The sequence below is a fragment of the Pseudorasbora parva genome, chromosome 9 (genome assembly GCF_024679245.1).
Source record: "Pseudorasbora parva isolate DD20220531a chromosome 9, ASM2467924v1, whole genome shotgun sequence".
NCBI lineage: Eukaryota > Metazoa > Chordata > Actinopteri > Cypriniformes > Gobionidae > Pseudorasbora > Pseudorasbora parva.
In genome coordinates, this window is record NC_090180.1 from 9,137,551 (window position 1) to 9,153,539 (window position 15,989).

At 39.3% G+C, this 15,989-nt stretch overlaps 1 protein-coding gene across 2 annotated transcripts in view; it reads right to left on the minus strand.

Moving 5' to 3' along the window:
• The window catches only part of ppp2r3a (protein phosphatase 2, regulatory subunit B'', alpha), an 88,723-nt gene that overhangs the window by 6,537 nt on the left and 66,197 nt on the right, over positions 1–15,989 (minus strand). Inside the window, exons 1-6 of one of the 2 annotated variants that reach the window (XM_067453750.1) lie at positions 4,430–5,075; positions 2,837–3,103; positions 2,340–2,443; positions 2,151–2,253; positions 1,507–1,581; positions 41–127 (exon numbers count right to left, since the gene is read on the minus strand). In XM_067453750.1, coding sequence (XP_067309851.1) covers positions 41–127; positions 1,507–1,581; positions 2,151–2,253; positions 2,340–2,443; positions 2,837–3,103; positions 4,430–4,561 — 768 coding nt within the window. In that variant the 5' untranslated portion in view covers positions 4,562–5,075. Of the gene's footprint in view, positions 1–40; positions 128–1,506; positions 1,582–2,150; positions 2,254–2,339; positions 2,444–2,836; positions 3,104–4,429; positions 5,076–15,989 lie in introns of those variants that run through there. The other variant, XM_067453749.1, reaches the window with a different exon arrangement.

A 15,989-nucleotide genomic window follows, 5' to 3' on the forward strand; every position in this document is an offset into this window, starting at 1 on the left:
TTGAAGGCCTAGAGTTATGGTGCCATTTAATAGAGTTTACCTGGAGGAAGTTGCTTCTTCTGAGCTCTGTCATGTTGATCTTGCCTGTCCAGGAGCGATTAACTGTGTAAAATATTCTCTGGATCACCTGAAGAGTAGAGAAAGGACATCATGGAGATAAGGATGTCAAAGTTCTAAAGAAAACTTTGAAAGTCCTAGATAAAAGTGCTTGCTTCATCTCCAAAACACTGACATGGAATTTAATTTTATTTGGAAACAAAAAATTTACTACTTTGGACATAATCCAAAAGAAAGTCTTTGAAAAAATGACTTTAAGATGTTCTCTGCATGTTATACATCGTAATAATCACGGAACCCAAATACATAAAGCATAGATGTTTAATGAAGCAATAATCTCCCTAATAATGTCCTTTAGTCAAAGTCTAACTCTACTGCTAAATGAGAACTGATACTCTGTATTTTAGTGACACATTTAATAAGAAGTGATTTTTTTTTAATCAGGGGTATTGCTGCTATTGACGATGTGTTTAAAAAAAAAAATAAACACGGATATTTCAAACCCACAAAAATGATATCATAAATAATTCAGGTTGACACGCCAACATGGCCATAAACGTTGCTCACATGACTTTTTCACTATATTCCATGTTAACTGAAGCTGTACTTTGTGTGAGGAACAGAACTACATTTAAAACAATATTTAATGAAATTGTCCATCTATTACAGCTCTGAAATCTCAAGTCAGACAGGTTTAGAACGGCATGAGGCTAAATATATGAAGAGAAATTTGCATTTTTTATTAAATTATTTCATCTGCCTGTAGGTATAGTTGTCTAGGGACTGGTTGGAGACATACTGGGTTATATCTAGCCCTGTGGTGACAAAGTACCCATGCTTCAGATTCCAAGAGAAACAGTGACATCAGTGTGGATTAACATGCATTTCCTGATAGATCAGTCCTCATAGGAAAAATTGGTACTGGGGTGTGTCAGCCAGTGCACCAGTGCAAGGAAGTGTCTAAATATGGGGTTGTGCAAGACCAGGGTCAGTGGCCTGTTGGTGGCATCCGTGTTTCCGTGATGTCAGGCCACTTTGACGCCATTGCCCTTCCCACCCCCTCCGTCCCCCATTCACAGCACGTGTTGCAGCTGTCCCACAGACAGACAGACAGACAGACAGGCGCACTCCATATCTCATGGTTTCGACGCTCCACCAGTTTAGCTTAGATAGCTGGATCTGATTTACTTTAAACACTTAAATAAGCTAACAAGGCCTTTGAACACAAAACTGAAATGTCGGAGCAATGCTACAAACAGAGATTACAGCAGGCCAAACTGATGATTAGCCCAAGACAAAGCAAAGTCATGTTCTCTGACCCACAAAAGTTGTTGAATGTATAAAAAAATAAACAAAAGATTTTTGCAGTGTGTTCCAATGATTCCCGTAATTTTATCCCCATGAGAAATCTCCTGCCTGTGTCATTGAGCTCTTAATAAAGATGCTTACTGTTGTGATGTACCGGGAATGGAATTCAGGAGCATCTTTCAAAAATGTCAGGCCTGGATGAGTGTCCACAATGTCCTAATAATAATTAAAAACAACAACAAACAAAAAAACAGAATGAGATGACCGTCCTAACCTAACAGTTTAATTCTATAAAGCCCCTTTTGATTGCCTATGTATTGATTTTATTTATAAATTATTTATAAACCTAAATACAAATATAGCCTGTAAAATCCATGGGATCCAACACAGGACAGTCAGTTTAGAAATATAATTAATATAATATAATATAATATAATATAATATAATATAATATAATATAATATAATATAATATAATATAATATAATATAATATAATATAATATAATATAATATAACATAACATAACATAACATAACATAACATAACATAACATAACATAACATAACATAACATAACATAACATAACATAATATAATATAATATAATAGATTTTTGTGCAGTGTGAAGTTCACCTTTACTTAAGACTTAATTTATTCATTATCATAATTTCATATCTACTTTTAGTAATTACTTACGCAGAAAAACAGGAGGTACCAAAAGGCTTATTTTTCACAGCTATATGCACTGTAAAAAACACAATGTATTACAAGAGTAATGTTCCAACCTGTAATAGAGGGATGAAATCTTCTTGTTCCAGGTAATTGCAGCCTGGTTTGGCCAGCAAGTAAACAAACTTGGATGCATCATCATAGCAGCTGTGCAATAACCTGTAATAAGCAAAAGTCTCAATCCAATGCCACATAAGACATATAAAGCACTTTTTTAGTGAAAAGCGATGTGTGTTGAAACTTACTTTCTCCATGTTGCAATGAATGAGTGAACAGAAACAAAACCTGTTCGCTCTCCGCCAGCACAAATGAACATTGGTGCTTTCCAATAGAGGGGACATCCGCATGCCTGTGAAATGATATGAATGAATTTTCTGTTTTCGTTGTATTTTTTTTTTTTGTCATGGAAATAAATAAAAGCTGATAGCGCAATTTATTATACCTCAATATTACTTAAATTATGTAAAAATGAAAAGTGTAAATGTCAGGATGGATTATTCTGTTCATATTTTTTCATTACATAATATTGTTCATATATTATTCAAAATGTGAGAAAACAGGATGTTGTTATAAGACGGCATCCACTATAATGCTGTGCCAATATAATTTTGCAAGCAGATATGAGGGCGAAGAGTTCTAAAAACAAGTGTCAGCTAGCATGTTCAAAGCTGTCAATCTAAGGCTATTGAATTGAATATTAGACTATAAATCTCATTTTAAGCGAAACAAAATTCATATCCACCTTCGCTATCTTCCCCATTTCATAAATGTCAGCTTTCTCCTCCTCAAAATCTGTGAAGGCTGCCTCGATTTTGGCAATGGGTTCGTCATAGTTGGCTGCACAGTTCGGAAGGCCTTTGGGGAAGTAGAAGCGTGGAATGTTTATGGAGGAGGGTGGGGGTGTGGCCACCACTTTGGCAGGTGGAGGACTGGGTGGCCGTGGGGTTGGCGAGGAGGGTGCAGGTGTAAGAGCTGGAGGAGGTGTTCCAGGTTTCTTCTCAGGCTGGATCTATTGATACGCAGAGAGAGAGAGAGAGAGAGAGAGAGAGAGAGAGAGAAAGAATAAGGATCTCCATGGGCATATTTGCTTTAGAAGGCCTCGAAGAAATAATTGAATATACATGACATTCTACAACGGATCTAAGACGCTAAGCTAAAAACAAAGGGGTGCATGAAGCAAACAGTGGATATGAAATGATGTTGACAGTGGTTGTTAAATTGTTTTTAACTTCAAAATGAGGGTTGTTCATATTATATATGAAAAACTCTCAAACTCATATATATATGTTCACCTTTGCATGACAAGACACATTAGCATTACAAAAAAAATTCAGGAATGACAACTAATATTGAGAATAAACAAAAGCAGCACATATTTTGTATATTTAGAGCACATCTTCTAATAAGCATTTTTACTTCAGCATCACATCCAAGCTCTACAGATGATTTGAAGTATTTATAGTGATATACGTAACAAGTAAATAATGCCTTTAAAGTCTTCTATGACATTAAAGATGCCTACTTAATTGCTACTGTTCTTTTGAAAAACTTTGTGTGAAATTCTCTCCCGGCACTTGCTGTGCGAGGATGTTGGCTCTCGTTCTGCATATTCACACTGATCAATCAACTTGTCGATGTGATGACAAGAACTCCCCAGCAAAAATAAGACAGATATTTACCTTTCTTCCTTCCTACCCTCACCAAAACAAGTCAAAGACTTAATTTCAGGGGGGTTGTGGATTGATTTGAGTTTAACTTTCCTTGGACTGGATAAACGATTGGGACATGTCACATGTTACTTCAAAACACTCCATGCATACAGTCTAATTCACAGCCCCGACACTAACAGCTGATGTCAATTCACTTCATTCTTTTCAGACAGGACATTGTGGCACCAAGGTTAAACTTCTAATAACAAGCTGTGGAAATGTCCAACACATTCTATACATAGTCTTGACATACTGTTCTTATTCTGTTCTCAGGGGAAAACCCTAGAGTCTAAGCATGCACCTATGTCTTACTGTCAATCAAACAGAAACCAAGCTGTTGAAATGCGACTGAATTTTGGAGAACTCTACTGCAAGCTTGAGTGGGCCGAATGGACGTATTGAAGAGAACAGCTGTGGCTCGAGCCTGGCCCGTACCGTCCGCTCCCTCCCCCCTCCTCGAAGCTCCTGTACGCAACACTTGGACACTGTATTCCTGTCCTGCCTCACCCCCTTACACTAACCTATTAATAAACGCGTTGGTATCTGCCTGTGAATAGTTTGTCTTGTCTGGCATGTGAGAGTTAGCCATGGCATTCTTTGCTAAACTACAGAGGTTGGCTACTGACCTGGGCTTGCTGGAAAGACTTGAGCCTTTTCTTGAACCGTGATGGAAGGACAAAGTCACAGCCTCGGGCCAAAAAGGCCAGTTCCCCCCGCAAGTCGGGATCCTCCCTTAACGAAGCCTCCTTGATCATCATATTGGCAATGTCAAAGGATTCAAAAAGTGAGAAATTAGGAAAAAACCCTCAAAATAAAGAAATTGGACAAGCTACTCCTACAGTAGGTCCTCTGGGGGGATCAGCTTCCGTTCAGGAGCTCGCAGAGAACTCCGTTTAAGCCGGTGTCACTCGCTCGCTCTTTCTTCCAATGTTCCGCTCACTTCAAAACTCTCATTTGCCGGGCTTTGTCCAGGGATGCAAGGTAGATGTGTCTCGGTGCACGGAACAATTCCTAGAATCGTGCCTGCTTCTGTTACAGCTGGAATCCAGGAGCATTGTACCAAAGAGGCCAGGCCGCCAGCCTCCTGATTGCTTTTCGAAACTACAAAACACAAAATCTCAACTCAAGTCCATAGCCAACGGGTTCCCAGCCCTGCGAAACATGAGCCGCTCTGGGTTCTGCCTCCCGGACCAGTCCCCTCTCTCTCTCTCTCTCTGAGCCCGTCCTGTCCTGATGAGCAGGGGGCTGAACGCACCGATACAGATGGGAGGGGGATCAGCTGTGTCAAATGTCCGTATGGGTGAGCAAGTTGTATTATGGGAATGGAAGCCCCCTCCCACCCCCAAACAGAAAGGCTAAAGTTAGCTAGAGCACAGATGAAGTTCAAATTGCTCGATCAAGACTTTGTTTACGTGCAGAGGAAGGCAGCGAGAGAGGGGAGATAGCTTGGAGGGCGATATACGGCTCCCAAGAGTTCATGGGGTGCACTTCGGGAGTGGAGTAATAGGGAGAGTCAGAAGCGGTTCAGGGCACTGCACCCACAGCATAATAACACTAATGTCTGGAGTGCACAGAGCTTCCTCTCTGCTCTAGAAACCGTCAAACTAACCGTCAAATGAACTTCATACTCGAGGCAGACAAAATCCAACTGATGCACTACAAGAATATTTAAAGGCCTCATGAATTTTCCAGCTGTTCGTGATTTACTGGATAAGGAGAAATAGGGATTTTTACAAATATTCAGACTCAAATCCTACCTGACTAGAAAAGTGTATAATTAAATTTAAAATACCCATGAGTCATGAAATTGAAATAATTTATATGACTTTTCTAGGTCCACTTTTAAAATGATGACGCTTTTCCACTGCATGGTAAAGTTTGGTACGGCTCAGTATGGTTCATCTTTTGGTGCTTTTCCATTGCATGGTGCAGCACGGTATGGATCGGTACGGTTCATCTTTTGGTGCTTTTCCACTGCATGGTGTGGCTCGGTATGGATCGGTACGGTTCACTTTTTGGTGCTTTTCCAATGCATGGTGCAGCTCGGTACGGTTTGCTTAAATAGTACCACCTCAGTTGAGGTTCCAAGCTTGCTGTTCCGATACAAAAAAGTGACATGTAAACACTACAGATCACTAATTGCTCAGAGAGAATCGTCACTACCATTATATGCTTTTATGACAGTGACATAGTGGTTGAGACCCTAAACACATTGCTAAATACAAGATTAGTTTACCCTTGTGTGCTGTTGAGCAAATCAAGTGATGTTGTCAGCTGCGCTTTGTTGCCTACTCTCTTGTTTTTAACAGTATTTTGTTTTGCTGTTCTCAGCCTCCTTTTAAACAAATGTATTCATCTTGTTGATAAAAAACATACACATGCCGAGAAGTAGAGGTGGCACTATTACAACAATTATTCTATAATCCCACCCACTTTAAAACGGTGCTAACTGCAGTGGAAAACCGAAGCGAGCCGAGCTGTTCCGTACCATGCAGCAGAAAAGCAAAGCGAGCTAAGCTGAGCCAAGCCGTACCGTACTGAGACGTACCAAGTGTTACCATGCAGTGAAAAAGCACTATTAGACTACTCATATATCCAGGTTTTTATTCTACACACACACACACCCATTGTTGAGGGCAAACATCAAGATATTTCTTATTTTAATGCTTATTTTGCCCTTAAAAATGTAATCATCTTTAGGCCCCCTGTGAGTTTGCTGAGGCCCTGGTTTGCATAGGCTGAACTGGGTCCCATTTTTCATATACCACCTGTGATTCTTTTTGGCCTCAGGAGAACTGGCACCCCAACTGAGCCTGGTTTCTCCCAAGGTTTTTTTTTCTCCATTCTGTCACCTGATGGAGTTTTGGTTCCTTGCCATAATCACCTCTGTTGCGTTTGACTTTTGGCTTGCTTAGTTGGGGTGGGGATACTAAATATTCAACTATATTACCGATCTGCCCGCATTGACACTATATGATAATTGAACTGAGCTGAATCACTGTTTTCTCCAAAGTGGCTGTACAACCAAATCAAATTCTGTTGCATTATTTTTCTTTTTAACACTCTGATGCTACTTTGAAACAATCAGCATTGCAAAAAGTTTGGACACTGTACAAATTGTGAATAAAAAAAAGGAATGCAATAATTTACACATCTCATGAACTTATATTTTATTCACAATAGAATATAAACAACATATCATATGTTGAAAGTGAGTCATTTTGAAATGTCATGCCAAATATTGGCTCATTTTGGATTTCATAAGAGCTACAAATTCCAATAAAATTTGGACAGGTATCAATAAGAGGCTGGAAAAGTTAAATGTACATATAAGGAACAGTTGGAGGACCTAATTGCAACTTATTAGGTCAATTGGTAACATGATTAAGAATAAAAAAGCCTCTTAGAGTGGCAGTGTCTCTGGTAAATCAAGATGGGATTAGGATCACCAATTCCCAATGCTGCGGTAAAAAATAGCGGAGCTATATCATAAAGGATTTTATTAGAGAAAAATTGCAAAGAGTTTGAAGTAATCATCAACTACAGTGCATAATATCATCAAAAGATTCTGAGAATCTGGAACAATCTCTGTGCGTAAGAGTCAAGGCTGGAAAACCACATTGGATGCCGTGATCTTCAGGCCCTTACACAGCACTGCATCATATACAGGAATGCTACTGTAATGGAAATCACAACATGGGCTTAGGAATACTTCCAGAAAACATTGTCAGTGAACACAATCCATCGTGCCATTCGCCGTAGCCGGCTAAAACTCTATAGGTCAAAAAAGAAGCCATATCTAAACATGATCCAGAAGCACAGGCGTATTCTCTGGGCCAAGGCTCCTTTAAAATGGACTGTGGCAAAGTGGAAAACTGTTCTGTGGTCAGACGAATCAAAATGTGAAGTTCTTTTTGGAATACTGGGACAACATGTCATCCGGACTAAAGGGGACAAGGACAACAAAAGTTGTTATCAGCACTTTGTTCAGAAGCCTGCATCTGGGCAGCTTACACATCTGGAAAGGCACCATCAATGTTGAAAGGTATATCCAAGTTCTAGAACAACATATGCCCATCCAGACCTCGTCTCTTTCAGGGAAGACCTTGCATTTTCCAACATGGCAATGCCAGACCACATACTGCATCGATTACAACATCATGGCTGCATAGAAGAAGGATCCGAGTACTGAAATGGCCAGTCTGCGTTCCAGATCTTTCACCCATAGAAAACATTTTGCACATCATAAAGAGGAAGATGCAACAAAGAAGACCTAAGATAGTTGAGCAACTAGAAGCCTGTATTAGATAAGAATGGGACAACAATCCTATTCCTAAACTTTAGCAACTTGTCTCCTCAGTCCCCAGAGACATTTGCAGACTGTTATAAAAAGAAGAGGGGATGCCACACAGTGGTAAACATGGCCTTGTCCCAACTTTTTTTTAGATGTGTTGATGTCATGTAATTTAAAATCAACTTATTTTCCCTTAAAATTATAAATGTTCTAAGTTTAAACAATTGCTATGTCACATATTTTGTATTCTGATGTTGTACCTATGTTGTAAACTTCCACATCATTGCATTCTGTTATTTCTTCTTCTCACAATTTGTACAGTGTCCCAACTTTTTTGGTATCAGGTTTGTGGATGACTAGAATTCCCTTCTTTGAAGCTAGTCTCGGTCTCTAGGTTTTGTCATAGCAATAGGTTTATAAGCTCAGGAGTAGAAAACCAGGATTACATCATAAACATAGCCATTATGTTCAGACAGTGTCTTAAGATCTAGTATGACACAGTCTTACTTCCTGGTATCAAATAAGGCCAAACTAAGTTTTTAATGTAACTGACTTAAAGTTATGAACAGTCTTAAAGAAAAAAGATTATGACTAAATTGTAATACTAATCTTAGTGATTTATGCATCCGGCCCCAGAAGTCAGTACTAGAGACTGCTCCTTTGTTACTAGGACACCCTCTTGACACAGGAAATATTATTTCATATTATTATTTCATATTATTATCATTTTCAAGCACAATGAGCAACAATATTATATTCATTATAATATACACTATATAAAATATATATAAAATAGGATGGCTATTTTACTATCCACTTTACCTGTGTGAACTACAAAACAGAAAACTAAATAAGTATAGTGACACCTAGTGTCTGTTTATAAATCATCCAACAGCTATCTTTCAGAAATTCACACATCGTGGTGTGTGGGTTATATTGACAGACAGCTGTGTTAATCAGTGCCATGTTTACATTTTATCTGCACAAATAAACCAGTGAAGTTTTTAAGAAGGAAAAAAGCAGAGGTAAATGGAGCCGATCTCTTTGCGTAACTAAGCTCTAACGCCCAGCAGATCTTCTCCGCTTTCCTTTAAGCCTTATAAATAACACCCTCTGTACAGGAGGCCTCCTGACATTTCAGCTGTACATAGCAATCCCAGCATTCCCTGTTCTGTCTCCGGCAGCTGTTAGGAGAATATCAAACGCATCAAGATTCTTCTGTGGGCAGGGCAGAGGGACATAAAGAGGCCTGCCTGCTGCTAACACCATTAGTTATTGGTGGAGGAGAAGAGATGCATGCACAGTTCCAAGTGCATGTAATGAAATACTTATTCTTGTGTTGGCCAATTCTTAGCCCGAAAAACAAACCTGCTGTAAATAGAACATTAATGAAGTTATATTTCCATGAAACAAGTAACCTCAGAACCAGATTATAGTTAGCATGCTTCTGACTCTCTCACACTGTATTCTAGCACACTAGGGACCTACTATGGCAAAATGGCACAGGCCAAACTCGAACCTGCATCCCCAACGGAGAACTATAGCCATTAAGGATCATGTGAGAATGTGCGCTTCGGCTGCACCATGGCCAGGGCTGGAACTAGAAATTCTAGTCCTCCATCTTTTTTTAAGTGAAGTTCAGGCAGGGACAAGACCTGGTGGATGATTCACGTGTACCAACACGTTGCATGATGGTGCTTTTGTGCGGACTAGCCAGATGCAGATCCCGCTCGAGTCGTTGTCCAATCTCACCATTATTATAATATTACAAAGGGATATTCCCTGATTCAAAGACCCAAATATCATTATTACCACTTAATTTTGTGTCATGTTTGATGAGCACCTTTATTTCTGTTCTTCATTATTATTATTATCCTTTTATCTTTCATCTCTGTTGATCTTTGATCTCATTTCTTTTAAATCTATTTTAGCTGAATTACATAAACTGGTGTGCTCTTTTGTCTGCAGTAAATCAAATGTAAGGTTCCACAATGTTTCCTTATGTTCAGCTTGATAGTGACAGTGCAATAGTATATTGCTTTAGTAAAAGCAAAAAGCTTTTAAGTGATCACATTCATGCATAGGTCTTGTATATCCAGTTTTTGCAAGGTTTCTTGACATGCGTTTGATAAACTTTCTGGTTCCTCACACCAAGCTATCATATGGTGTCATATTAGATACTTCTTTTCACCAACCAATCAATTCTTTACGGATAAAATGGGTTTTACGTTGATCTTTAACGCTAACACAATAAACTATTTATTCTTAGATTAATCATTTTTATTTAATTATGTCCAACTATGTGACCTACAACAAGAGGATCAAGCACACATTGCATGAAGAATCTTAGGCCTTGTTTAAGTTATGATGTTTGACAACTCATGGCAGAATTCCTAGAAGCACTAGGGCAGGCCAGGACTTTACTGTCCTCAGCTGCAGAACAATATAAATACAAGAGTGTCACCTTGCCTGGTGGCTGCCTGTGGAACCAGTGGCACTTGCTCTTGATCCAGGGTTACATTCTAAAGACCCTCAATGAGTTTCCCCCTCCACTGTTGGCATAACTAATTCTTATATTGCAGTCTCCTGGACTCCAAGCCTTGTGCAGTGCATCTGTAGCTAAGAATGATGGACTATTATACTTTCAGCTGGAATATTTCAGTGGGAGTGTATATTTTACCTTTAGTTTCGGTGGTCTCCTCTAGACTGCAGGTAGTAATTAATTAGGGTGACTATACGTCCTCTTTTTGAACTTTATAAAATGTCCAGCCGGGATTTCTAAAATTCTACAATCGCGCATTCTTTCTGTGCATTGGTTTTAGCATTGCTTTGAACTTTTTTCTTTATGTCCAGCCTTCTCGCATGCCACCATTGGTCGTCATGTACGCGAATGTGGTCAAACTGCAAATTATACTATAATTTACATTTACAATCTGATTAGTTACTGGGATTTTCATGCACAACCATTTCTAGGGTTTACAAAGAATGGTGTGAAAAGGGATAAACATCCAGTATGCGGCAGTCCTGTGGCCGAAAATGCCTTGTTGATGCTAGAGGTCAGAGGAGAATGAGCCGACTGATTCTAGCTGATAGAAGAGCAACTTTAACTGAAATAACCACTCGTTACAACCGAGGTATGCAGCTCAAGGTTCTGTACTTTGTCCGCTCCTATTTCTCATTTATGTACTGCCACTAGGTCAGATAATCAGACATATTGGTCTTTACTTTCACAGTTATGCTAATGATATTCAGATTTATTTCACAGTTGAACCCAATTTAACTCATCCTGCCGCTTCTGTTAACTCATGCCTTCAGGAAGTTAAAACCTGGATGACTGATAACTTCCTACAATTAAATACTGATAAAACGGAAATCTTGTTGATTGGCCCTAAATCTCAAAATTTGCAACGTGATGACATTTTCATTAATATTGAGGGTGTACGGATTAACCCTTCAAAAATTGTGCGTAATCTGGGAGTATTGCTTGACTCTTCATTGACTTTTGACTCACATATTGGTCAGTTAAGACATGCTTTTTCCACTTGAGAAATATTGTACGTGTCCGCCGATCTCTCAACTTTAATGATGCTGAAACCGTTATTCACGCATTCATAACCTCACGACTTGACTACTGCAATGCTCTATACAGCGGCTTACCAACAAAGGCTATGCATTGCATCCAAATGGTACAAAACTCTGCTGCCCGAGCACGAACGTTTAATTAAAAATCTGTCCACATCACACCCATCCTCAACCAACTTCACTGGCTTCCTGTGGCCAGCCGCATCCAGTTTAAACTGTTAGTTTTAGTCTACAAAGCCATTCATGGCCCTGCACCACTATACCTTGCTGAGTTAGTTCACAAATATGTTCCTGCCCGGACCCTCAGATCCAGCAATGATAATCTGCTTGTTGTACCAAAGTTTAAACGCACTACTATGGGAGGTAGGGCTTTTAGTGTTGCTGGCCCTACATTATGGAACAAGCTGCCCTTGACTTTCCGTAACACACTGACTCTACAGTTGTTTAAATCCCAACTTAAAACTCACCTGTTTTCTCTGGGCAGTAAATAATTCTGACATGACTAGTTGCTGTTAATTGTTCACTTTGATTATGTAACTTCTTTGTTGTTGTTGTCTATCTGGAGTTGATTGTTGTACACCTGCTTGTTTATGTGTTATCATTAACAGGCTGATAGTTTTTGTACTACATTGTAAAGTGACCTTGGGTTCGGTTCTAAAAAATAACCATATTATTATTATTAATATTATTAGCAAAGCATTTGTGAAGCCACAACATGCACTACCTTGAGGCGGATGGGCTACAACAGCAGAAGACCCTACCGGGCACCACTCATCTCCACTACAAATAGGAAAAAGAGGCTACAATTTGCACAAGCTTACCAAATTTGGACAGTTAAAAATTGCCTTGTCGATTTCTGTTGAGACTGTTGAGTCAGAATTTGGCGTAAACAGAATGAGAACATGGATCCATCATGCCTTGTTACTGTGCAGGCTGGTGGTGGTGGCGGTGTAATGGTGTGGGGGATGTTTTCTTGACACAATTTAGGCCCCTTAGTGCTAATTGGGCATTGTTTAAATGCCACGTCCTACCTGAGCATTGTTTCTGAACATGTCCACCCCTTTATGACCACCATGTACCCATCCTCTGATGGCTACTTCCAGCAGGATAATGCATAAACAAATAACTGGTAAATTTTTACCGCTAGGTAAATAGCCATGGCCTATATTTGGAGGTACCCTGCATTATGAAACATGCGAGTGGATTCGCTGAGACTAGCAGAGCAGTGCACCGCTGGGAAATCCTATGAGCAAGGAGAGTTAATGCTTTCCCGGCCCTCCGCTTCAACTTCAGAGTTACACCTGTCTGCCTGCATATGCCAGCCAGCTTGTTCTAGGACGTGCTGTAACAGTGCCCGGCCCTCTCGATGGCTCTGCAGGTGCTGAGTATGTTCTTGCACTGACAGGAGCCAGGCTCATCACACCTGTCTCCGTCCCATCATCCCAGACACTCCAGCACCACGCTGAGTCTTCAATTAACAGCAAATCCACTCTTAGGGATTCCAGAGGTATCGGAGTTCTGTATGGGTGTCATCCATCCACTGACATGACTTATCAAAATCATCTTCTTCACCTTTAGAAGATAGATTTCCACTACAACAGCATTGGCTTTCTAGGATTTGGAAATACTCATGGTGTATTGGTCTTATTGACACACATTTAGTCAAATAACCAGATATTCCAACTACATTTGTTGCATTTGTGGGAATAATAATGTTTTCATTCCATCAATTTTCAGCAGGTCTCAGTTGCGCAGTGTTGGGATGCCATCGCTGTTGCCCTGAAGTCGGGTGCACTCTTCTTCCCCTTCACACCGCTAACATTACAACGTCACAATGAGCATTTGGCACTGGCTGCGTGACAGTGCTGGGTATCTCGGAGCAATCAGAAGGTGTTCTTCCCTCCAAATACTAAGAAAAAGTGCATAGCTGCCTGAAAGCAGTTATTCAGAGTTTAATTTCAGCTTTCAAAGCTATGCTTAGTGTTTTGATTTATGGCACAGCAAGTGCTGCACAGGCCTCTGAGACTGGAGGAGGATGGGGCACCGAGGAGGCACACAGTTATATTAGATCCTTACTGAAAGTGAGGAGACGAGACAACAGTAAGAAGAGGACTGTGCCTGCATTTCAGAGATGGATAGATAGTTAGAAAAATAAATGACCAGCATGTTATCACCATGAAATGAATTCTTATTTTTTATGGAATATTTCAGTGTTTATAAATTTATCCGGTGTATTTTTCCAAAATTAATTTTCCCTCATAATTTTTAAATTAAAATATCTTTCACTCCATCATGCAGTGACATCTCTTCTCTGATGACGTGTTTACTGGCACAAGGGCGCGACCACAGCAATAGCAAACCATAACCATCCAGTCAATTCACACTTCACAGTGGACAAAATCAAGTCCTTCCATTCATTTTTTTCTTGTTTGAGAAGCTTTTTAACTTGGATATATAAATTAAAATAGGTATGAGAAGACCATCGCAATTTCTGTTTCATATCAACATTAAACACCAGAACACTGTCTAGCAAATTTTAGGATCATGACACCACTCAGAATCCTGTCTGTAAATTAACAGCCAACTGGACAATTTTTTTTTTAAAATAAAATAAAATTAAATGCATATGTGTATTAATTAATCAATTAAAACAATGAAATCCCATTTCGTCAACATTTGCTGAGGAAACAAAAATCAAAATGCCCCAGATGAAGGTAATACAAAAATATATTTTGTTTTAAAATATTACACGTTGTAATTCTATATCACTAATCATAAGCAATTCTCTGGCTAATCGCACTACATGTTCTTATATGTTTGTTTATATATAAACTGACATCAAGTCAAGTTAGATTTTATTTCTATAGCACCTTTAGAAGCAACAGAGTTAACAGAAAAAAACAGATTTAAGAGCCGATTTAAAGCTGGCTAATGGAGGAGCAGACCTCACATTGAAGGGATGATTCTAGAGGTTCTGCAGCAGAGAAGGCCCAATCACCCTTAGTTTTACAGCAAAAACATGGACAGTTAAAAGAAGCTGATAACAAGACATAAGAGTTATTTGGGGAGTGTAAGGAGAAAGAAGACCATTTATGTATTTTGGGGCAACACCAGATAAAGCCTTGTACACAAAAACACGCAATGTTAAAATCGATTCTGAACTTAACAGGAAGCCAATGTAAAAGTCGCTAAAACGCGAGAAACGTGATCTCTTTTTTTTGTGCCTGAAAAAGTCTCGAGGCAGCATTTTGAACATTGTGTTTGAGTTAGACCACAGTAAAGGGAATTACAGTCAGTCCAGACGTGATGTTATGAAGGCATGGATTACAGACTCTAGATCTTTTGGAGACAAAAACTCTTTCATTTCACAATCTCAAATTAAAGAAACTTTACCACTGAACTGATTTGTTTCTCACAGTTTAGTGACAAATCAAATGTAACCCCAAGATTCCTTACATTAGGTTTAACACTGGCGGAGATAGAACCTGGATGGTCTTAAAATAAAATTTTCACTTTTGCTTACATTTAATTGCAAAATTATTAGCCATCCAACATATGCTCTCTTCAAAACAGTCACACAGTTTGTCCAAGGGATAAGAACTGTTAGTTTTTGCCGGTAGATAAAACTGTGTAACTGTGTAACAGCATATATTTCTTAAAAATGGCACCCAATGGCAGCATATAAATTGAAAAGAAAAGCAGGCCTAAAATGGACCCCTAAAGCATTGCATTATGGCCGTTATTCATTATGGGCGACGTGGATAAAAAATAAAAAAAAGGACAAAAAAGATTACTAGCACTGAACATTATCAATTTTTTAAGCAAACACGGGATGCTAGGAAAATCAGATGAATGATGCTGCCAAATCTTTATGATTTTGAGTTTCAGGTGAGGCCTGTGCCTTCAGAATGTCAGTACTAGAGCTGTACTTAAACACATTGATTGGTGTGATATCATGCCAATATTTCATGTATCTTTAATCAGATTTATTAAAAGTACTATACTATAAAGTACCCTGATCTATTCTGAGTTATATAATAACACAGCCATCCTGTTAATATCAACACTATTCTTTTAGCCTATTAAAGCAAACTGGTGTTCATAGCACATAAGCCTGTCTCTACACATATAACTCTGTTATATCATGTTGAACCCAAACAGTTGGAGTGACTGGGGGCAGATGGCAGAGTCCGTCTATCTCTACTGCAGTGCAGAAAGAGAGCACCAGGGCTGGACAGCCCATTTTGTCCTCACCCCCACCTCCCCTTGCTCGCTCGCTTGCTCGCTATGACGCAGGAGCGACTGCCATG